Here is a 25,041-nt window from a genome sequence, read left to right on the forward strand (position 1 = left end):
GAATGGGGGAACAAAATGTTGAGGTCCAAAAAGCACATAAAGGCAGCATAAAAGTAATCCATACGACTCCAATGGTTAAATCCATGTCTTCAGAAGCGATTTGATAAGTGTGGGTTAGAAACAGATCAATATTTAAGTCCATTTTTACTATACATTCTTCATGCCCAGTAGATGGCGATATGCACGAAGAATGTGAATCAACAAAAACAGAAGAAGAATGTGAAAGTGGAGATTGATAGTAAAAATGGACTTATATAATGATCTGTTTCTTACCCACAGTCTTTTTGATTACATTTATGCTGCCTTTATGTGCTTTTGGAGCTTCAAAATTTTGGTCACCATTCACTTGCATTGTATGGACCTACAGAGCTGAAATATTCTTCAAAAATCTTCAAAAATCGTTGTTTGTGTTCAGCAGAAAAAAAGAAAGTTATACACATCTGGGTGGGATGGCATGAGGGTGAGTAAATTTTAAAAGATTTTTCTTTTTTGGGGGTGAGCTGTTCCTTTAACTTGACTGAACTGGAATGAACTGGGAGTAATTACAGCCATTATTAACTCTCTTTTATCTCTTTTTGGACTCATTATCTGATCGACTGCCAAAAGTTTTGGGTAAAATTGAATAAAAAATGTAAAAAAAAAAAAGATTTAAAAAATGTAAATTGTAAATGTATTTCCAAAGTAATAACTGGCATGCCAATTACATGCAAAACAATGAGGTCATTACAACATTGTAGCATGTAAACAACTACAGTGTAGCAACTACTGTTTGAACAGTTTATTGTCAGTAATGCCTATTGTTTCACTAATTTTGAAAGTCTGTCCACTGTCGGCCATCTTTGGAATTCTCTTGGGATGTTATTTCCAGTCATGCCAGTGCAGCTCCTATCTACTTGAATGGAGAAAGACCAAAATCTCAAAAACGGTTGTTTAAGATTACGATCAAAGAACATATTATAAATCAGCAATAAAATCTGACAATACTGGTATCATAAATTGTGATTTTTGTTATCTCATATTACGCTAAATAACGCTATTTCCCCGGCTTGTATAGCTAATGCACATGTGCGTTATGGAGTTGATTGACAGGTTATGTCTGTATCAAAAAGGTGATTGGCTCTTTTTCCTGTAGGGCGGGACTTCCTTTCTACATCCGTTGAGCGTTCCAATTTATCCCATTCATTTTTATTGAAGTGGCCCGTCTCTACTAAATCATCTCTGGTAGTACTCAGTAATTACCAAGATAGGATGCAATTTGGCACATAGCCATGAACGCTGTGTGGGCTCCTGTCCCTTTAAATTCGTTCGGCTTATTCAGGAAGGTCTCGGTGATGTTCGTCGTCAAACCCGCTGCTGCAAAGAGGGCAGTGACCGTATTTTTGCAGATATCTGTCATTTCTCGGGATAACTAAGAGCTGTATCAAAATCAGATATATTTACACCCGTGCAGTGAAGCAGTCTGCCTGTCCACAAATGCAAGCTATTAAATGCGTGGTTGTCGGCGATGGGTAAGTAGCCTTGTGTTTTTGTGTGTGTGTGTGTTTTGGAAGTGATGGAGAACAGCATCCTTGAAAACCCGTGTGTGGTATTGCAGTGCATCGATGCCTAGTATTTGCCTTTGCATTTTATCATTTGCTTAACGGAATACCTTATATTTAATAATTAGTATTTGTATGCATGTAGATTGCATGCAATATACCAGCTATTATGGGAATCTGAATTGCTATTGTAATGGGCGCATCACATCATGAGAAATTGATTGCTTCATGTCAATACTATTCTGATTCATTAATGCACGTGGGGTTTGTCAGTATGCATTGATTATTGGAGATTAGATGAATAGGCTTTCAACAGAAACGCGTATTTTCTTTGCAACCAGACAGTTGTTTATCAGGGTGTTGTATACTGTGCCATATTGAATGGTAAAAACCTGAAGCACAAACGCTGCTCTATGCTATGGTTACCACTCCCTCTTAAGCGCACGAGCGTGCACTAGAAGTGTGTGCTGCGCGTGCATGTGCGCGAGAGAGTGTGTTTCCCCTGCTGTCACTATGCGTTTCATTCCTAATGTAATGGAGCACTGCAGGCGTGTGTGTGCCCTTGGGCGGGTGTGAATCTGGGACAGGGTCTGTCACTGGCACACTAGCACCCTCACAATGAGCACAGAAGCATTATCAAATAGTTTGACAGGATACAACCTTATTCTTGTTGAGGAGTTTCTTCTACTACAGGCACTTTTATGTCCCAGGGATAGATTTTTCTATAAAAATACCTTTTTTTAAATTTTTTATTTATTTTATTTTTTTCCAGCCTTTTCCCTTTTTTGTGAAACGTTTTTATCATGCATCATGTACTTTTGTTACTTTTCAAAAGCCTCTTGTTTCACCCTGGTCCCAGGCCGAGATTTTAAAAATATTTGGCTAATTTTTAAATTTTAAAAATTATTAAAGGTTTGTTTTTAAAGTTAGTGTGAAGAGCATGCTTGAAATGAAATTTGAGAAATGTTATGGAAATTACATTGTGGTGGAAGAGTTCACAATGGTTCAGAAAAATGAAAAAAAAAAAAAAGAAAAAATATGTTTATTTAATAATTATCCCGTGATGAATGTATATACACTGTTGGACATTGTTGTGGACAAAAAAGTATTGAAAACATGAAAAGTGCATTTTAACAGAGTTTATTTTCAAAAAGTCAACAGGGCTCAAAGGGTTAGTTCACCCAAAAATGAAACATCTCTCATCATTTACTCACCCTCATGCCATCCCAGATGTGTATGACTTTCTTCTGCTGAACACAAATGAAGATTTTTACAAGAATATTTCAGCTCTGTAGGTCCATTCAATGCAAGTGAATTGTGGCCAAAATTCTGAAGCTCCAAAAAGCACAAAGGCAGCATAAAAGTAATCCATACGACTTTAGTGGTTTAACCTATAACTTCAGAAGTGATATAATAGGTGTGGGTGAGAAACAGATCAATATTTATGTCCTTTTTTACTATAAATTCTCCTCCTTGCCCAGTAGTTGGCGATATGCACGAATAATGCAAATCACAAAATACAAAAGAAGAATCTAGAAGTGAAAGTGGACATTTATATTAAAGGAATGTTCCGGGTTCAATACAATTTAAGCTCAATCGACAGAATTTGTGGCATAATGTTGATTACCACAATAATTAATTTCGACTCGTCCCTCCTTTTCTTTAAAGGTTACAGTGAGGCACTTACAATGGAAATGGATGGGGACAATTTTTGAGGGTTTAATAGCAGAAATCTGAAGCGTATAATTTTATAAAAGTACTTGCATTAATCCTTCTGATAAAACTCGTGTATTATTTGAGCTGTAAAGTTGTTTAAATCATAATTTTTACAGTCATTTTAGAGTTTTAGGATTTGTTGACAATACATCGTCATGGTAACGAAGTTGTAAAATTGGCTATAACACAGAAAAGGTAAGTGATTTTATCACATTAAAATCATGTTTACATGCATATCCTTTATGTCTTGTGGCCAAGGTTGGGAGGGTTACTTTTTAAATATAATCTATTACAAATACAGATTACTTATTAGAAATATATTCAGTAACTTAATCCAGTTACCTCAATAAGAAAGTAATGTAACCAGATTACTTTTATTTACTTTCTGATTACCTCAAGATCGCATATGTGAATAAAGTCAAAAGCAGTATTTTCTCAAAGACCTTTAATCATGCCTGAGTGATGAGTGATGTAGCTATTATTATATACAGTATAGGAAAAAAAACATGACAAACAGGGACAGTGCCTCCTAATAAGTAAAACAGAATATGTTCAAATGTAGAACAACTCTGCATTTTTAACCAAATCAGGTGAGTCCTCTATCTGTTACAGAAAATAGTTTATTTTCTCATCAAGCAAATACAGTTAGAACAGATGCACTGAATTATGTCTTGGTTAACATTAAACAAAATCTGATGTGATATACCTCAGATTCAAAAACACTGCCAAGTTGAATTCTGCCATGTATTGCAGTTAGCATGTAGACTAATTGGCACTGACCATTTATTAACTTCCAACTGCAACAGGTAGATCACAGGCTATCTTCATCATTGTTATTATTATTATTATTATTATTATTATTATTCCCCTAAGAACTTAATAACATTTTCAATTAATTTGGTATTCATGTGTACAATCTTGATTTTTTTTTAACAAAGAAAAAAGATATACTGTCCCAATTACAGTTGTCAATACAGCATGAACGCATTTCAGAGAATAATTTTAGAGTTTCAACTGAAGTTAAGATGGAAATGAGAAGTTACACTAAAGTTTCGACAGTAGGCGTCCAGTGTACCGGAATACTGGCCGTTTGCCGGGGGCAGAGATCGTTTATCAGCTTCTATTCCTACTCCCGCGAAAATGATCGACAGACGGTCTGATGGCGAAATTAGGGAACACTAATTTTATCTATCCTAGCTAAAATGATTTTCGTATGGGTCTTACCTTTAAATGCTTCTTTAAATTATGTATCGAGTTCTTTGAAAATCACTGCATCTTCACAGCTGGAAGGTATAAATTGCACTGAACTGTAATGTTGTATTCTGTACTAAACCATTATATTGTACCACTATAAAGCAAGCAGCCGTCTTTATCATTTTATGCCAGGAGGATCTTTTGTTTATTTTTTTATATTGAAAATTGCAATCCTGCTAGTAATCGCAGGTTTTACTAAATGTAATTGTAATCTGAATACGTTGAGTTTTTATGCAACTAACGGATTAGTTACACATGTTTTGTATCCTGATTAGGTAATACCGTTACAAGTATTCCGTTACTCCCCAAGCATGCTTGTGGCTAAACTTTTGAATCAGTGAGTATTTAAACGTTCAAAAATTTTTCCCATTCACTTCCATTGTAAGTGCCTTACTGTTACCCATATTTTGGCTTTTTTTTTTTTTTAAAGAAAAGGAGGGATGATTCAAAATAAATTTGTGGTAATCAATATTATGCCACAAACACTGTCAGTTGAGCTTAACTTGTTGAACCCGGAATATTCCTTTAAGAAAGGACTTGATCTGTTTCTTACTCACATCTATTATAATCGCTTCAGAAGATATGGATTAAACCACTGGAGTCGTATGGATTACTTTTATGCTGCCTTTATGTGCTTTTTGGAGTTTCAAAGTTCTGGTCACCATTCACTTGCATTGTATGGACCTACAGAGCTGAAATATTCTTCTAAAAATCTTCATTTGTGTTCTGCAGAAGAAAGAAAGTCAGACACATCTGGGATGGCATGAGGGTGAATAAATGATGAGAGAATTTTCATTTTTGGGTGAACTATCCCTTTAATGTGCCTGTGGTTGAAGAAACCGACATTGATGTACTGTTATGAGTGGCCTTTTCACCTTTATTTCTTCTATGACTGCTTTGAATTGACAAAAATAAATTTCAGAGATATCAAATTAATCGCTCTCTCATGTTTTTCCCCAGGGCGGTTGGTAAGACCTGCCTGTTGATCAGCTACACCACAAATGCCTTCCCTGGCGAGTACATACCCACTGTGTGAGTATCTGATCACTTCAGTCTGATAGTATGCACCTGTTATAGTTTTGTCATCATGAAACGGTGTTCACAACCCCTTTTACTTCCATAATCAAATGTATTTCCGATTAAAACAAGATATTCAAACTAATCAATAAAAATGTAGGACAGGACTTTATTTTATCGATCAGGAATTGATTGGATTGTAAAAACTGGGCGATCCATACCAGAATTGAACCCACGGTGGTAAGAGGGGAGGGGTTTAAAAAGCTAGAGGGATTCATGAGGTTAGCCAAAAAGTCATTTTGGAGGCGGAGCAAGTTTTTTCATTTTGATCAAAGTAACAAATACATTTTATTTTTCCTATGGAATAACGTCAGGGTCCCCAGGGATATATCAGGGAATTTTAGAATTGTTATTTCCAGGGCTGAAAAAGTCATGGGTATTAATAAAATATCATTAAATCTTGGAAATGTTTGTAGTGAAGTGAGTATAAAAGTGTTTAGCTCTAAAATATTTTATCTGCAAGAAATAGCTCTATGACAGTGAAATCTCTATAATATGATCTTAAAAAAATCCACATTCACAAGCTATAATCACAAGCTATAGAGCGCCCACCCTCATTTTCAGCCGTCTGGGTTCTGGATTCCGGAAGTATTTCTCCCATTAATTTTGTCCATTTTACTTTTCATAAGATCCTAAGCCCTGAACCAAACCAACCAGATCCAAGGTGAATCGCAACAGTACAAGCTTTGATTTAAAGCAATAAATATTTGAAAATCAGACAAAAAGACGAAGGTACAAAACTGTGTATTTAACGTCTTTCACGAGGGCACGAATCCCATGCAGCATTGCAAATGACGAATTCAAGTAAAAAACAATAGAAATAGATAAAACTATTGATTTTAGATTTTTGATTATATTGTAAGTATAGAAACAATATATTTTAAGTTTACTGCAAAATATTCTGATTTATACAAATATATATGTAGTTTGAGAGTGTAGGGAGATTGACTCGGTTGTGATGCTCCTGGACTTGTTTGGTCGGCTTTGTTGGCTGCAGTTCTCTGATTGGTTGATCTTTCTCTGCTGGACCATGGGTAATGTAGTTGTTCACCAGGAATTCCGCTATTAAACATGATTTTTAGGAATTACGTTGAAATAACACAGACCGATGGCTTTAACAGAAGCATGTGCCATCACTGAACAACCTTGAGTTCACTGTAGGTCTTTTTTTTTTTTTTTTTTTTTTTTAAGGTTTAGAAGTTATCGTTGAAAATCAATTTATATATGGAAAAAAAATTTATGGAATTTTTATTTCTGGAACCAGGCTGTTGCGCTCTATTGGAAAAGTCATGGAAATTCATTGGTCAAAATGTGTGGGAAACCTGTAATGTTCATTAATGAATTGTGCACAATAAGACCAGGAATATGCATTTAGAAAGTAAAGAGTGTCAATTTTGATTTCAAGTTGACTTTACAATTTGTTTACACAAAGGCTTACGCCCAGTCACACTCCCATACTAGTCACATGATTTATTGGTCTCACTGCTGGTCTGGGACCTATTTTGCTGTTTCACTTGCCAAGACGTGCATGTGACAACACTGATTTGCAATGAGTCAATTAGTTAACTTTTCTAAAGATCAAGTGAACTATGCCCTGATGCTTTGCAGGGAGATATTCCAAAAATGTGAGAGTTGATGTTATTCAGGAATGTGACACTTTGGAATACGTTTTTGAGTAATTGTTCTATTCATTATAGAGATGACTGTGCATTCAGGAACGGTTAATGGTTCGGAATGAAAGTCAAGTTTCTGAACTATGGTGACAACGACTTATTCGGATGTCATTTGTGTCGTGCCAAATGTTTAGTGAGGTTGTAATATCAATCAACTGGGGCCTTTTTCAGATTTGACAACTACTCTGCCAATGTGATGGTCGATGGAAAACCAGTCAACCTTGGCTTATGGGATACAGCAGGACAGGAAGACTATGACCGCCTTCGTCCCCTCTCATACCCACAGACGGTGGGTATCTTCATCTTCTTGACTAATATCTAGGCCCGGACGGAAATTGCAAACCTTTTCAAAAAAAGAAAATTGAGCTGATTTTGAGGGGCATCTGCAGAATTTATTTAAACACAAAACCATAAATAAAGGGATAGTTCACTCAAAAATGAAAATCCTTTCATCTTTTACTCACCCTCATGCCATCCCAGATGTGTATGACTTTCTTTCTTTTGCTGAACACAAATGAAGATTTTTAGAAGAACATTTCAGCTCTGTAGGTCCATACAATGCAAGTGAATGGTGACCAGAACTTTGAATCTCCAAAAAGCACAAAGGCAGCATAAAAGTAATCCATATGACTTCAGTGGATTAAATATATATCTTCAGAAATTATATGATAGGTGTGGGCGAGAAACACATTAATATTTAAGTCCTTTTATACTATAAATCTCCACCTTTGACCCTACTTTGTCGGGACCAGTAGGTGGCAATATGCACAAAGAATGCAAATTGCCAAAAACAAAAAAAGAATGTGGAAATGGAAGTGGAGATTTATAGTAATAAAGGACATAAATATTGATCTGTTCCTCACCCACATCTATCATATCGCTTCAGAAAACATTGATTTAACCACTGGAGTCATATGGATTATTTTTATGCTGCCTTTATGTCCTTTTTGGACTTTCTGAGTTTTGGTCACCATTCACTTGCATTGTGAGGACCAACCGAGCTTAAATCTTCTTCTAAAAATCTTTGTTTGTGTTCTGCAGAAGAAAGAAATCATACACATCTAGGATGAGTAAGTGATGAGAGAATTTTCATTTTTGGGCGAACTATCCCTTTAAATTAGCCCATAAAAATGTAAGAAACGAAAACGCAAAGGGGCAGGGGATTTGACTGGTCTTCCAATACTGTAGAAATCAGCTGGACTTTATGTAAAATTCTGCATAAACTGATTCTCAGTGGGTCTACTAATAACTGTGTAAAGTGTGAGTCTCCTAGTACCATAATATGTCAGTTGTCTCCTGCACAACAACAGGAAGTGGATAAATAATTTCATTTATTTGGGGTTATATGTGCAGTATCATAAAAGCTTATTAACAGTTTCCTCTGTTTCCTGTACAGGATGTGTTCTTAATATGCTTTTCTTTAGTGAGTCCAGCATCCTTTGAGAATGTCCGTGCAAAGGTGAGTGTTAAAACAACTGACTTGTATTGTTTTGGGGGGAAATAGCATGCAAAGCAGACAAAACAGCCTATATCTAGTTTTAGCTACAGCAAAAATTTTGATACCATGCTGGAGAAGAGTATCAACATTTTTAATTAACACTATTTCAGTTCACACTAAAACAAAAGGACAAGTTTTCATGTACAGTATATCCCAGTTCCCTGTTATATACAATGGCAGTTGATATTGACTCCCTTCAAAGCTTAAAAAAGCAGCCAAATGTACCATAAAAGTAGTCCATGGACTCCTGGATAATTTTTTTTTTTTTAAAAACTAGTTTTTAATTCAAATGTAAAATTTGAGCATAAGAAAACTTGAATGGAAACACTTGATATGCACATAAACTCAAAATTAGCTTAAAAGCTTATTGTGCTTGACAGGTGGATTTTCTAGAGTTTGGCATGAGTAAGAATGTGCATTAAAGCGATTAAAAACTGTTTATTCAAAAAAGGATGACGTTTTTGGACCATTTGTGCATGTTTGATGGGTGTGTGATACTTGATGTGACTGGACCAATGAAAGGTCCGACCTTGGTACACAATTTTCCGAACATAGCCCTTGACATTCGTAATTGTTTAACCCACAGCTGGTCGTTAAAGGGAGTCCTCACAATCAGTCAGAACAGTTTTGAGCGCGGGCGCTCTCTGGTATACAGAGGTTGGCAGCGTGTGGGCATCACAACCATTTCAGCTCTCATCATACGAAATATTACACTCATTCTGCGGCGTCTCCTGGTGTGGCAGCATTTAAAAAAACAATGTACAATTGCTCCAATACCGTAAATACAACTCTCTCTGAAGCAAGGAGGTCATTTAGCTGCTCCATCATAACAAGGCGGGCTCCTTAAATGGATAGTTCACCAAAAAATGAAAATGTACTCACCCTCATGCCATCCCATATGACTTTCTTTTTTCTGCTGAACACAAACGAAGATTTTTAGGAGAATATCTCAGCTCTGTTGGTCCATACAATTCAGTTAAACGGTGGCCAGAACTTTGACGCTCCAAAAAGCACATAAAGGCAGCATAAAAGAAATCCATACAACTCCAGTGGTTAAATAGCAATATGATAGGTGTGGGTGAGAAACAGATAAATGTTTAAGTCCTTTTTTACTATAAATTATCCTCCCTGCCCAGTAGGTGGCAATATGCACAAAGAATGCAAGCTGCTAAAGACAAAAAAAGAATGTGAAAGTGAAAGTGGAGATTTATAGTACAAAAGGACTTAAATATTGATCTGTTTCTCACCAACACCTATTATATTGCTTCTGAAGACATTAAATTAAATTCTGATTAAACCACTGGGTCTTATGGATTACTTTTATGCTGCCTTTATGTGCTCTTTGAGCTTCAAAGTTCCAGTTACCATTCACTTGCATTGTAAGGACCTACAGAGCTGAAATGTTCTTCTAAAAATCTTTGTGTTCTGCAGAAATTTCATTTTTGGGTAATTTTGAGAATTTTCATTTTTGTGTAAACTATTCCTTAAGATAATATGCATGTTGTAGTGGATGGAAACGCAATGAATTTATTTATGAAAGGTGCAATGCTATAAATGTATTATATATTTTACTATGTGTGTGTATATATATATATATATATATATATATTATAATTATTGTTACTATTATTTTTTTTAATGCAAGACTAACTTTTGTAATGTGTCCTCTTGAACCAGTGGTACCCTGAGGTGCGACATCACTGTCCCAACACACCGATCATCCTGGTGGGCACCAAACTGGACCTGCGAGATGATAAGGACACTATAGAAAGGCTGCGGGACAAAAAGCTTTCACCCATCACCTACCCCCAGGGCCTGGCCATGGCCCGTGAGATCGGTGAGGACAGGGAAAAGGGGTGTTTATGGTCAGAAATTAGCTTGACAACATTACAGACCCCAAGAGAACTAGAACCCTAAATTATGAAACCAAAGTAATATTGTAACACTTTCATCTTGAACCTTGAATTATAAATCCAGACAGCAGGAAAGCTGTAAAATCATACTGTACATACCTTCCATTACTGGAGGCATGTTTCAGCAAACTATAATAGAGATATTGAGTTGGTGTCACTAAGGGAGTGGGATGCTGGTTGCGTTGTCATATGCTCAAGTTGTTTAGTGGAGTGGGCCGCACACAGAGGCTCATTGTCTGACCGGTGGAGGTCCAGCATGAGCCGAGTGTGTGTGGGAGGAGTGGCTGTCAGAGAAAGATGTTCAATACACAAAATGGCCTCTCCTAAGAGAGCCACCTGTCAGCTGCAATAGAAGGGCTCTTTGTCATATTGGTCTGTATTCTGCAAGTAGCCCAAGTGTGAAGTGTTTTATGCAAGCTGACTTATGCAAGACCAGTGCTCCAAATAATTGTCTCTGACATTTAGCAGGAACCAGTGGTGTAATTAGGACCTTGCATGGGCCAGACTGCAAAAACACCTGACTGGAATGAATAATTACGTCATACGTCAACACTTTTTTATTTGAATGTGTTTTAGAGCAAGTTGTTAGGCTTATGTTAGACTACTGTGCATATAATTTAGGAGTTTTGAGAATTTGAGAAAGCCGCCATTGTGGAACAGTGAGAAATGCTGTTGTCTTTGTTTTGACAATTGTTTAACCACGTAATTTGGATATAGAGTGTAACTGTCTCGTCCCGGAAGTAAAATTCCCTTTAATTACTTCCATGTGGGGAATTGATTATTATCAATAAGACAGACCTACCGTGAGCTCAGAGGTTATTAATCGATGGTATATGCTTCTGTCGATGCCATCAGTCTGCATTATTTCAACTTTATTTAAAAAAAACGTATCTGATAGCAGAATTGGTGCTCTTTCACACCAGAACAGCTCTGCAACAACTGCTCACTCCCATGACGCACTGCCAATGACTACTTATATATTTACATAAATCGGAATATTTTGCTATAAAATTGAAATGTATTGTTTCTATATTTATAATCAACAACTCAAAAACAATAGTTTTACATATTTAGATAATTTTTTAATTAGGGGTGTAACGGTTTTTCATGGCACGATACATCTCGGTTCAAAAATGTGACTGTGCATTGTGGAGATTGGACTTTTTTTTCTTAAGTGTCAATTCTATCCAATTTGCGTGACGTCCTATGCCTACGCAATGCAGGCATACAAATGAAAGTCACTTCATTGCACACAAAAAGCTCTAAAATAAGATTGGACACTAGTAGCCACAGGTGTTGTACGATGAATTCAGCTGAAACTGCGAAAACTGAAACTGAAAAGCGAAATGTAATACGGGGAGCACCAGGAGAGGGAGAGAGACGTCTTTTTAGGGCAAGGGATCGATTGTCCGTTCGAAGCGCGAGAGTGATCTGCTCTGATTGCTCAAAATAAATGTGAAGTTTACAGAGGTTTAATGAGAGTGCCATTTTAATCTACTATATATAATGCCAAATATTATAATAATGCTATGGGGGAATATAATCCTAATGTCATGTCTGATTTGATTTCATAAATAAATTATTATTATTTAACAGGATAAGCATGCACTTCCATTAAAAATGTATTTTTGAAAAAAAAAATATTTAGATGTAATCTATTTTAATTTAACATATTTTAAATGGATGTAATCAGGATCTAATGTAGTTCTGTCTTTTCAGCAAGCAGAATTATTAGCAAACATTTCCATTTGGTATCACCATTGCCCTGTTCTGGGCAGATTTTTAATCCCAGTACACCTCTGATGGACCATTTAGCACTTTACATTTCAAAGGAAAGGAACTGTTTTGCATATGTCTTTAAAGTAATAATAATAATACGTTTCTATATATTACAGTTTCATTTTCTGTTAATGCATGATTTTCTGTAAAGCTGCTTTCAAACGATGTGTGTTGTGAAAAGCACTATACAAATAAAAATGACTTGACTAATAATAAAAAAACTTTCAATCTTTACTTTTCTTGATTCAGGTTTAGTTTAAAGAATCGTGAACTGAACCGTGAGCTCAGTATCGTGAACCGAACCGAAATGAGTGAAATCTGAAAAATTACCAGCAAGTGGCTAATCACAGACATTTTTAGTTGCATATTCAAGTGATTTATGTGCATTGTAGAGGGTTTCAAGTAGAATAAAAGAGCGATCTTGGGATTTAAGAAATCAACATCAGGATCGTTAAAACGAAGATCGCGATTAAGCGGCAAATGAATATTTTTTCCTGTCCCTAGAGCCAAACGTGTGAGAGAAGCCCAGCGTATCCGCAAGATAAACGGGCTGTTTCTGTGTCTCTCAATAATCACAGAAGCGTCTCTGACCTCACTGAGGAACACTGCTTTCAGAGTGTGCACCTATTTAGACGACCAGCTTCTTTTTTGAAATACTGGACTTGATATGAATACACATTGTTGAATATAATATCAATACATGGATCTAAAGTATCAATACAATATTGTAAGAAAAAGTATCACAATATATCGATATTTGATTGTATCGACACAGCCCTACTAGCAACCGCATAGCAATGTCCTGATGGCCAACCACAGCCTAGTTCTTCAATTGCAAGCATCAATCATGTTTTTTTTTAAGAATGTAGTTTATAGGGGCCTGGGTAACTCGGCAAGTAAAGACACTGACTACCACAACTGGAGTCGCAAGTTTGAATCCAGTGCAAGCTGAGTGACTCCAGTCAGGCTTCCTAAGCAACCAATTGGCCCGGTTGCTAGGGTGGGTAGAGTCACGTTGGGTTAACCTCCTCATGGTCGCTATAATGTTGTTCTCGCTCTCGGTGGGGCATGTGGTGAGTGGTGCTTGGATGCCGCAGAGAATAGCGTGAGCCTCCACACTCGCTATGTCTACCGTGGTAACGATTTGAGGCGAGTCACTACACCACCACAAGGACCTAGAGCACACTGGGAATTGGGCATTCCAAATTGGGGAGAAAAGGGGAGAAAATCCCCCCCCCCAAAAAAGTTATTTTGAAAAACATTTGAAAATGTTAAGTAATTCTTTCCTGTTCTTATCCTACAGGTGCAGTGAAGTACCTGGAATGTTCGGCTTTGACTCAGCGTGGTTTAAAGACTGTATTTGATGAGGCAATCCGTGCTGTCCTGTGCCCTCCACCTGTCAAAAAACGCGGCAAGAGGTGCACTCTCTTCTGAGCTGAAGCGATGACAATTCCTGGCACCCTTACACAAAACTACAATATTTTTAATCAGCCTCTTGGGAAATATATTGTACTACTCTTACAGGTTCGGTGATAGCCGCCCATGAAGTTCTAATGTATATGAACCATTGGATAGACTTAGAGGTGTCGTCCAGGCGATGGGAAAGCTCGTGGTAGATGGCTTTTGTTTTCGCGGCATCACGTGTCCAGAGACGTAATATTCCATTTCATATTGTTTATATGAGAAGTTTTACTGTAGTGGTACAATGTAATTGTTGACATACTGTAAGGAAGTGTTTCTTGGTGTTGTAAAGGAAGCGTCAAAGAAATGGGAAATTTCTGTTGATTTAGACAGTCTTGTACAAAGCTAACCATTACAGTATTAGCATTCCTAGTGGTGTTAAAGTCTAGATGAAACCGGATTCGCAACCCATTTTACTTCCGTAATGTGACATTTCTGAATGAAACAGGATTTTCAACGAGAAAAAAGCGTTTTTTTTTTTGTTTTGTTTTTTGGATTACCACGCACCATTGAATCGTTCACAATATGATAGGGAACATGTAACAAGAAAGTAAATAGGGTCACTTTGGATTTCATGTTGACTTTAAGCCACATTCAGTTATGAACGCTAAATGTTTTCTTCTTTAGAAACTCAAACAACTTTGTAAACACTAGGGAAGCTGACTGTGAAACTGGAACATTGTGTCTCTACTTTCATGTTGATACAAAAATCAACAATTTTGTGAGTGAATACACTGTTTTTGAATTTTCTTTCTTTTCTAGTTTTTTAATGTATTTTAAACCATGTTCATCCTTTTTTTCCACCCTGATCTGTGATGAAGGGTGTTACGGTAAAGCTTCATTATCCAAAATATCCAAGCTTTATTTGAACAAATGCCCATTAATGGGTGCATACGAGTGTCTTGCATGCCACAACGAGAAGCTTTGCTAACCCCAGTCTCTTTAATTGAAGGACGAGCATGGGCATTTGTTCTCGATTTTTCCCACTTTGGAAACTTTGTTAATGTGTCTGCATGTGATGTGCAGTGGTGTGGCTGAGTGTGAGCTCTGAAGTCTATATGGTCACAAACAGTATCCTGCGTCGGTGCTACAGCACTCCCTCTCTTTGTAAATAACTCTCAAAATGGACAAAAAAAAGATGATTTTCACAGCTGCCAAAAGACATTTCCATGATGTAATATAGTATATTTAAAAATGTTTTAGACAAGGAATGCATTAATGAATAAATCTATTCATGTTATACCCATATTTTGACCCTTTGCCTTTTTTTTTTTTTTTTTTTTTTTTTTTTTTACTTTTTGGCATTCCTGCCAAAAATATTAATAATGTTAATACAGACATTTGCAATACTTTTACATTGTAACGTCTATGTAGCCACATACAATCAAGTGCTTTGTCTAAATATTGTATAGTGCAAAATATTTATTCACAATAAACATGTAATTCATTAGTTGCTGAGGTCTTTAGAATCCTTAATTCAAAAAATGTGATCAGGAAAATCTTGATTTTATCACTACTTCTTGGAATAAACAATCCAGACATGATTGTAAATGGTGATCTCTACTGGTTGTACTTGAAATTACAGGACTTGAGAGACCTGACAGTAAAATCTACAGTATTGTCATGGCAACTGGAACTGACTAGAAGGAGAGACCTTCACACTACAAAGGAAAGGTTTTGTGATCATTGTTCTTTTCAGCAAAATGTCTATTTCATTTTGTGAGGTTTTCAATTCAAAGAAAGTTTGATGGTCCCTGCTAACAATATGCAAAAAAAAAAAAAAAAAAAAAGTGTGAACATTCAGGTTTGTAACAACATGATGGTTAGTAAACGATGACAGAATTTTCATTTTTGGGTGAACTATCTCTTTAATATGGCACAATCCACATGTTATGCATATGAATTGTCATGAGAGTTGTAACAGGTATGTGTACAATGCAGTTCATTAAACTGTGCACGACTTTGAAAATCCGGAAAATACTGTACTTTTTCTACTGTTTTTCGAGGGATGATCTCCAAACAACATGATGAAACACCATAATCAGTTTTAGCAGGCCAGAAAACCCCCATCCACTGGCAGCATCACCCCATTGGTCATGGCACTCTTATCGCTGAGGAGGAAGAGGATGGAGTTGACCACATCCTCCACTTCTAAAGAACATATTATAAAAGGCATTGAGGCATTATTGAGTTTGTCAAACAGAACCTCTCAATAAACAAGCCTAGATCACCATTATACAAGAATATATTTGTGGATAGACTTTGACATTCTTCTGATGTTTCATAATCCACAAAGCTAATGTACGATGATAAATTAGTGCCTAAAAGATTTTAATTTGTAGAGTAAGATTTGTAGAAGCATAGATGAAGTTACCGGTACAAGCTTGATAGAAAGATTTGCATGCACAGAGTAAGATTTGTGAAACTGTTAAAATAAATTGCATGCTCACATAAAACTTTTTAAAGGTGTAAATCAAGTTGCAAGAGTAAGAAAAAAGATTTGCAATATTTAAAGCTTTGCATTCTTCTGCAGAAAGCAAAGATTTTTAGAAGAATATCTCAGCTCTGTAGGTCCTCACAATGAGAGTGAATGTTGGCCAAAATTTTGAAGCTCCAAAAAGCAGCATAAAAGTAATCCATACGACTCCAGTGATTTAATCCATGTCTTCTGAAGTGATCCAATCAGTTTTAAGTGAGAACAGACCAAAATGTAAGTCCTTTTTCACTTTACATCTTGCCATTGCACTCTCAAGGCACAATCATGATTTCAAGCTCGATTACACTTTCTAGTGCTTGACACATGTGCAGAGTGCTAGATGGCGTGATAGGAAGTGTAATCGAGTGTCATGATCCCACCTGGACTGCCCTCTGTCTGTCAGTTTTGGCTGTGGGTGTGTGGTTGTTTTGTGTTTTAGCACATGGCTTCATGTTTGTTTATGTCAGCCATGTGCTTCCCTTGCACCATCTCCACATCTAGTACTCATGTTAAATGTAGTCACCTGTTCCTCATGTGTTTTTCCTTCTATATATTGTGCCTTCTTCCCTCTTGTCTTTGTCAGATTGTTTAGTCTGCTCTCACCCAAAATGTATTGGATTGTTTCTGAAGACATGGATTGAACCACTGGAGTTTTATGGATTACTTTTGTGCTGCATTTATGTGCTTTTGGAGCTTCAAAGTTTGGTCACCATTCACTTGCATTGTATGGAACAGAGAAATTCTTCTAAAAATCTAAGTTTGTGTTCTGCAGAAGAAGAAAGTCATACACATCAGGGATGGCATGAGGGTGCGTGAGAGATTTTTTCATTTTTGGGTGAACTATCCCTTTAAGATGACATACATTAGTGAGAACATTTATTTGAAAGGAAACATATGCTTACCTGCAAATTTACCCAGTGGAATACGTACTGTCATGCTTTTGGCCTTTTCTGGATCACTCCATGCAATTTTACCCATCTGTGTCATCACAACGGTTGGATTCACTGAGTTTACTCTTATCTGTCCGGGTCAGATAAGACATGTTAAAATTAGCATGCATACATGCAGGCATGGTACTTTTTTGGTGTTTTTGTGCTTTGTGTGCTTACAGATGTGGTCACTATGAACTGTTGTTCTATGGAAAGAGATGTTAATATTTTTTTCAAAAATTTCTACGTTTGTTCCACCAAAAAAAATAAAAAATAAATAAAAAGAAAAAACAACATGAGGGCGAATAAATAATAGCAGACTTTTAATTTTTGGTTGAACTATTCCTTTAAGAGGGAAACACATCTATTGAATATGTTTTTTAAATCATGAATTAAATGCAAAGCATTATGACTTGTGGTTGTGGATTTCCATTAATTTGATGTTCCTAGAACAAACCAGTTTGCCAAGATCACTGACATATAAAAATGTTAGAAGCTTGCCAAGAATGTCTACATTTCGGAGAGTCACGTGACGCCATGTGAGGGTCGGACGTGTGAACGGCGTGCTCTGCGCACTTTGCTAGTTTGTAATTCTATTTGTGTCTTAAACCAGTGAGATTCAATACACCCTGCTACATAACTGTTCTAAGAACATGTCAAAGAATTCAAAATCCTCGGGCTCTGGAGATATTAAAAGACACTTACGTGCTCAAGCTGATACCCCAGACAGGGCCGCAGACCAGGGACTCAATTTGGACAGAGCGGCGGGAGAAATCCAGCGGCAACTGTCCAGCATGTCGGTGATGCTGACGAAGGTCGTAGCGGACCTGGAGGATTTTGCTGTAATACGTCGATCGTTTACGACCATGGAGGCCAAATTCTCTGAGTTAGTTACAAGAATTGGGGATGTCGAGAGATGGATCGATTATCTGGAGTCATCGGAGAGGGAATTAGCTGCTAATCCGCTAGCGACCAAGGCAGAATTGCAGTGCATCTGGAAAAAGTTGGAAGACCTTGAAAATCGGAATCGGTGAAACAACGTCCGAATTGTTAGAATTTCTAAGCATGAAGAAGGCCGAGATATGGTAAAATTCCTAGACAAGCTCTTCCCGAGTCTGCTCGACTTAACAGCTTACAGAGTCCCGGTTTGGAGATCCGCGGAAAGAGACAGGCCCGATCAATTCTGGCCAAATTTCTGAGATCATCCGATAAAGATCTCATGTTATGCGAGGCGAGGAGTAAAGGAAGGCTTTCTTGGAAGAACCATGACATTTTCTTGTTCCAAGACTTTGCGAATTCGACGAGAGAAATGTGATCGATTCAAGGAATGCAAGAAACTCTTACATCAACGGACGGTCGCTTTTGCACTGATGTTTCTGTCTAAATTGAGAATAGATACTAAGGATGGCTGCAAAATATTTACATGCCCACAGCAAGCGATGTCTTTGATAGAGACAATGGGGTGAGTAAGCCATTTGGTGATTTTCATGTTGCTCCCAAGTGAGCTTGACTCGTTGAACATACACTTGACTGTCTGAGGAACCTGGGCACCTTTTTGTTTCTTTTTGTGTTGGTTCCACCTAGCGGCTGGAGTTTGTTTTGTGGAATAACACTTCTTCGGGACAGTTGTGGATGAATCTGCATGTGCCTTGTGTTTATGCCTCATATTGGCTGGAGTTTGTTATGTGGAGTATTTTTTGCAGGACATTGGATGGATTAGGTCATCTGCTGCACTCATGAACAGCCGGCTCACTGAACATTCGTTTCACTGCCCGAGGAAACTGAACATTTGTATTTATTTATTTAGTGCTGGAGTTTGTTTTGTGGAGGAACACTCCTTCGGGACAGTTTTATGAATTAATTTATACTATTTGTGTTTATTCTGTCTATGGGCTGGAGTTTGTTTATAGATAATTTTCTGTTATGTAATTCTGTCTCACAAAATGTGTATAGAAACACCGGACAAAGTTGTCGCGTAGGTGTACATGGACTGTTTGAGTTTAGAGGGATGGATGTCGTGCGCGGGGTTAATGCGCATGTTTTTCTTTTCTTTTTTTTTTTCTGGGGAATGTTCAGGGTTTGACTGTTGCACTAATGTTGGAATGTGGTCTTTATAATTTTATTTTTGACACACAATCTATTTTTTCCTCATATGTCAAAATGTCAAATGTTAATATGAGTGGATTATCTCTCTCCACATGGAATGTGAATGGGTTGGAGCACACCATAAAAAGAAGGAAGGTTATTTATTTTCTTAAATGTAAGAAATATGATATAGTGTTTCTTCAAGAAACGCATCTTTCCCAGCAGGAAGCTGAAAAATTTGGGAATATATGGGGTGGACATGTTTTCTTTAGTGCTGGCTCAAGTAAGAGCAGGGGAGTTATTATATTGATAAATAAACATCTAAATTTCAAATGTCTCAAACAGATTAAAGAAAAATTAGGAAGAGTCATTATTGTTTTAGCAGAAATTCAGGGGCAAAGGATGATTTTGGCTAATATTTACGCACCTACCGCTGATGATCAGGGCTTTTTTTATAGATCTTGAAGGGATGTTGCAAGCCGCTGGCACTCCTCATGATATAATATTGGGAGACTTTAATCTCCTGATGGACTCAGTCCTTGATCATAGTGAAGCAAAAGTGTGCAAGCCCCCTAGAGCAACACTGACGCTTCGCAGGATGTGTAAAAATTGTTATATATATCTATATATATAATCTAAGTCCCTCATTTCATCTGTTGTTGATTGCTCAATTGGAAGCATCTTAGTCTCAGATAATGCCCTGGTGAGTTTAGAGGTGTTGCCACATATGGAGAAAAAGAAATCATATAGTTGGTACTTTAATGTATCCCTTTTGCAAAATCCTGAATTCCAACAAATGTTAAAGGCTGAAATCAATGTTTATATGGAGACCAACTGGTCTTCAGTATCCTCTGTGGGCGTGGCTTGGGAGGCACTTAAGGCGGTTCTTAGGGGTCGGATTATACAGTATGCCTCATTCATCAAAAACTCCAAAGCACGAGAATTCGTGGAGTTGGAAGGGAATATTAAAAGTGCAGAGGCAGAGCTGAAGCACTGAATGTCGTCTGATGGCCTCAGAGAACTGACCCGATTGAAATATAGATATAATACTATTTTGTCACGGAAGGTGGAGTTTTGGTTTTCAGGGCAAGTCAGTCATATTTTGAGTCAGGGAACAAAGTAGGGAAGCTTTTGGCTAGATACAGTTGTGCTCAAAAGTTTGCATACCCTTGGAGAATTGGTAATATATGTACCATTTTTAAAGAAAACATGAGTGAGCAGGCAAAACACATTTCTTTAATTTCTTATGGGATTAATATTCAACTGTAGGTTATAACAGAATGGCACAATCATAAAAAAACATGACAACAAAGAAAAAAATGAAATGACCCCTGTTCAAAAGTCTGCATACCCTTAGTTCTTAATACTGTGTATTGCCCCCTTTAGCATCAATGACAGCATGCAGTCTTTTGTAAAGTTGTCTATGAGGCCCTAAATTCTTGCAGGTGGTATAGCTGCCCATTCGTCTTGGCAAAATGCCTCCAGGTGATGCAAAGTCTTTGGTCGTCTTGCATGAACCGCACGTTTGAGATCTCCCCAGAGTTGCTCGATGATATTAAGGTCAGGAGACTGTGATGGCCACTCCAGAACCTTCACCTTTTTCTGCTGTAACCACTGGAAGGTCAACTTGGACTTGTGCTTAGGGTCATTGTCGTGCTGGAATGTCCAAGAGTGTCCCATGCGCAGCATTCGTGCAGAAGAATGCAAATTGTCTGCCAGTATTTTCTGATAACATGCTGCATTCATATTGCCATCAATTTTCACAAGATTCCCCATGCCTTTAGAGCTCACACACCGCCCAAAACATCAGTGAGCCATCACCATGCTTCACAGTGGGGATGGTATTCTTTTCACTATAGGCCTTGTTGACCCCTCTCCAAACATAGCGCTTATGGTTGTGACCATAAAGCTCTATTTTGGTCTCGTCACTCCAAATTACAGTGTGCCAGAAGCTGTGAGGCGTGTCAAGGTGTTGTCATTTGTGGCATTGGCACAGTAAAGTCTTCTTTCTGGCAACTCGACCATGAAGCTCATTTTTGTTCAAGTATCGTCGTATTCTGCTCCTTGAAACAACCACACCGTCTTTTTCCAGAGCAGCCTGTATTTCTCCTGAGGTTACCTGTGGGTTTTTCTTTGTATCCCGAACAATTCTTCTGGCAGTTGTGGCTGAAATCTTTCTTGGTCTACCTGACCTTGGCTTAGTATCAAGAGATCCCCGAATTTTCCACTTCTTATAAGTGATTGAACAGTACTGACATTTTCAAGGCTTTGGATATCTTTTTATATCCTTTTCCATCTTTATAAAGTTCCATTACCTTGTTACGCAGGTCTTTTGACAGTTCTTTTCTGTTCCCCATGGCTCAGTATCTAGCCTGCTCAGTGCATCCACATGAGAGCTAACAAACTCACTGACTATTTATACACAGACACTAACTGCAATTTAAAAAGCCACAGGTGTTGGAAATTAACCTTTAATTTAATAATTTTAAAAGCATGGCTGTTGATTGGCTGGGAGCTTCCTGGCAAGACCATCCACCACAATGTAAGATTTATTTGGTCAAGGCAGTAAACAACATTTGAGCTTAGTGTTTGATGAATTTAAAAACACAATAAGTATGCCATGAATTTGTTCTGACAAAATCTCCACTTTAAGTTACTATTTAATGAGGAAGTGTCAGTGATTAACCTGATATGGCCCCAACTCCAGCGCCATCACTCTGGTCAGCATGTCCAAAGCTCCTTTTGTGGCACCTTCATAAATACATACAAATAAACACAGAACATGCATTACAAAATCAAACGAGCAGTTCTGGAAAAGACGTATACTTATAAGGTTGTTATTAATCAAGATCATCATATGGTTATTCATTTATGATGTATTCAATTTTAATTCTCCAGAATTAATGTCACATTTTATATAGTTCTAAATCACTATAAGAGGTTCTTTTTATAAATACTGTATAAGCACACATACAACACATTAAGTTTACCCTTCATTACTGAAAGTGCTTGGAATCTGATAAACCGATAACTGATAAAACTCACTTAAAGCTGAAGTGTGTATTTTTTTCTATGTTAAAATACATTCTCCTATCCTATCTTAAATATGCAGAAACAACTATAAGTACGGCAATAGTAGTTTAATAACTCTCAAAAGTGTAAACACTGAGACTTTGTTGCACAAAGTTTTGAAACATTGCTCTGTTTGATTAACCATTACTCAACCAATGGCGTGAGATTGGGGCGGGACTATCTATTTGTCCAACTAATGGCAGAAGGAGGGAGTGTTGAAACCAGTTTGAAAATTTGATTTGGTGTCGCTAGTGGTGCAGAAATAACACACAACACCTTTAAGATTTTAAACAAAAATAAAAGTCAATTTGATTAATAAAACTAGAAACATCCCACTCACAATATACTGCATGGTCTTTTAAAGCACAATGTGAAGCCTGGCTAGAGATGTTCACAATGGAGCCCCCACTTCCTCTGGCCTTCATACCACGAGCTACAATCTACAATGAATTCACATCATCATTATGATTGTGTGTAGCATTATTAAAACTCATTATCATAATGTTGTGGTCTTGTCTTACTTGAGCAACATGAAGTGCAGCTTTCACGTTGACATTGAAAGACCTGCAAAAGCATCACATCTCTAGTTTAAATCAGACATGCAATTCAATGAAAAACAAAACAAAAACAAACTTAAATGATAAGAGTATGAGTGATATTTCAAAGCCCCACATGTCAAACTGATCTGGCGTGACCTCCAAAAAGGGCTGAAGATTAGCATAGGCTGCATTGTTCACCAGCAGATCCACTGGACCAACATCTCTCAGCGCCTGCTCTGTGGCATCCCAGTCCGACAGGTCCACGCATACCGGTTTAATGGAGGGACACTGGGGATCAAAAGCATCAGATATTACAAAGAGGTTTTCCATTGTCATAGTCTGGCTGAATGAGAACTATGAAGCATAAAGGAGCAGCAGGCCCTCTTGAGATATGGAGGAATGCTTGTAACTGATGCCCGCGTGTAGACAATAGATCCACAGGGGGTTTTGCCTTGGGGATGAGTTGAAGCGTAACCAAGTGGTCATTACCTCCTGCAATAGGCTATCCAGGTCAGCTTTCGTGCGTGTGACAGCCGTGACCTCTGCCCCACAACGTGCCAGAGCCAGTGCGGTGGCCCGTCCAATCCCTAGAAGGCATTGAGGGAAAATCAAAAGACCATGGCACATCATTATATTCAACAAGGGTGTCTAATTTGGAAGTTCAAAGAGAGTATAATATGCACACTTATAATGCACATTTAATCAGCAGTATCCAGCATCATTCCACAGAATATCAGAAAAACATTCAGATATCCAGTTCAAATGATTTCATGTTTTAAGTATTAAAGCTTACCTTTGCCAGCTCCAGTCACTAAAGCTCGCTTTCCAGTAAATGTTACCTCCATATTGTCTTTTACGCTAAGTTTGGCTACACAATCAGCTGTAAACTAATCTATAGCATCTGAAAAGAAAAATAAGTTTGTATTTCAAGCATTTGGATGCAAAGTCAACGAATACGCAATGTTGTACACCCCATGCATGCGACGCGACGCGACGCAAAACTAGAACGCAGTCAACGAAACGCTCACATTATAAGAGCGCAGAAATGTTGCATGAAATATACACTTATAATTCTTTACGTACCTCAGTCTCAATCTGATGTTTACTTCACAAGTCAGTGAACTGAACAGAAAGGGACTTTGACAAAGTTCACCGGAGTGTCACGTGACGGCACAAGCAAAATGTCAACAACCTGTAAAAGTGCCTTAAGCAGCTTGTGGTATCGCGAGTGAAATGTAATGTTGTATAAGAGGGCATCAATTATCATACAAGCAGCTCAAATAACGTGTAATTTATTTTAAGGTTGGTGGTGTTTTAAATAATAGAGGATCTAGGATGAGTGTGGAATATATCGAGGTTGCGTCCCAACATACTATGCTATGCATACTAAGTATGCCCTATTTTCATTTCCGCTTTCACGATATTTTTCTCCATCGTTCATAAAAACCAGGGGCCAGATCCACGAAAGTATTTTTTGCAATTCAATTCAGCTTTATTGGCATGACAACTGGAGTATAGTATTGCCAAAGCATTCTAAGGTTATGTAAATACAAACGGTTTTAAATAAATATTTAGATAATAAATACAACAATTAGTAGTAATGAATTTTATTATTTTTTTGTAACTAGAACACTAAGAATGATTAATTAGAATAAAAAGATACATAAACTCAGGGAAAAAAAAATCCTCACTTTCAACTGCTTTTATTTTCAGCAAACTTAACATGTGTAAATATTTGTATGAACATAGAAAGATTCAACAACTAAGACATAAACTGAGCAAGTTTCACAGACATGTGACTAACAGAAATGGAATAATGTGTCCCTGAACAAAGGGGGGGTCAAAATCAAAAGTAACTGTCAGTATCTGGTGTGGCCACCAGCTTCATTAAGTACTGCAGTGCATCTCCTCATCATGGATTGCACCGGATTTGCCAGTTCTTGCTGTGAGATGTTACCCCACCCTTCCACATGGCACTTGCAAGTTCCCGGACATTTCTGGGGGAATGGCCCTAGCCCTCACCCTCCGATC

General features: G+C 37.5%; 2 protein-coding genes across 2 annotated transcripts; one reads left to right on the forward strand and one right to left on the reverse strand.

Moving 5' to 3' along the window:
- Positions 1-1,266: 1,266 nt before the first annotated feature.
- On the forward strand, positions 1,267-15,157 carry LOC127427419 (ras-related C3 botulinum toxin substrate 3-like). The gene is made up of 6 exons (XM_051675025.1): positions 1,267-1,508; positions 5,469-5,540; positions 7,430-7,547; positions 8,655-8,717; positions 10,434-10,593; positions 13,752-15,157. Exons 1-6 carry the CDS (start codon positions 1,474-1,476, stop codon positions 13,880-13,882), a joined length of 579 nt encoding a protein of 192 aa, XP_051530985.1. The 5' UTR covers positions 1,267-1,473; the 3' UTR covers positions 13,883-15,157.
- Positions 15,158-15,172: 15 nt separating this feature from the next.
- LOC127427414 (L-xylulose reductase-like) lies at positions 15,173-24,355 on the reverse strand. Its single transcript, XM_051675018.1, has 9 exons — positions 24,094-24,355; positions 23,804-23,911; positions 23,500-23,597; positions 23,144-23,298; positions 22,993-23,035; positions 22,812-22,911; positions 22,086-22,150; positions 17,288-17,405; positions 15,173-16,060 (listed from the first exon to the last, which is right to left on the reverse strand). The coding sequence occupies exons 2-9, from the start codon at positions 23,853-23,855 to the stop codon at positions 15,957-15,959; spliced, it is 735 nt and encodes a 244-aa protein (XP_051530978.1). The 5' UTR covers positions 23,856-23,911; positions 24,094-24,355; the 3' UTR covers positions 15,173-15,956.
- Positions 24,356-25,041: the final 686 nt, after the last annotated feature.

The sequence above is a fragment of the Myxocyprinus asiaticus genome, chromosome 36 (assembly GCF_019703515.2).
Source record: "Myxocyprinus asiaticus isolate MX2 ecotype Aquarium Trade chromosome 36, UBuf_Myxa_2, whole genome shotgun sequence".
NCBI classification, from domain to species: domain Eukaryota; kingdom Metazoa; phylum Chordata; class Actinopteri; order Cypriniformes; family Catostomidae; genus Myxocyprinus; species Myxocyprinus asiaticus.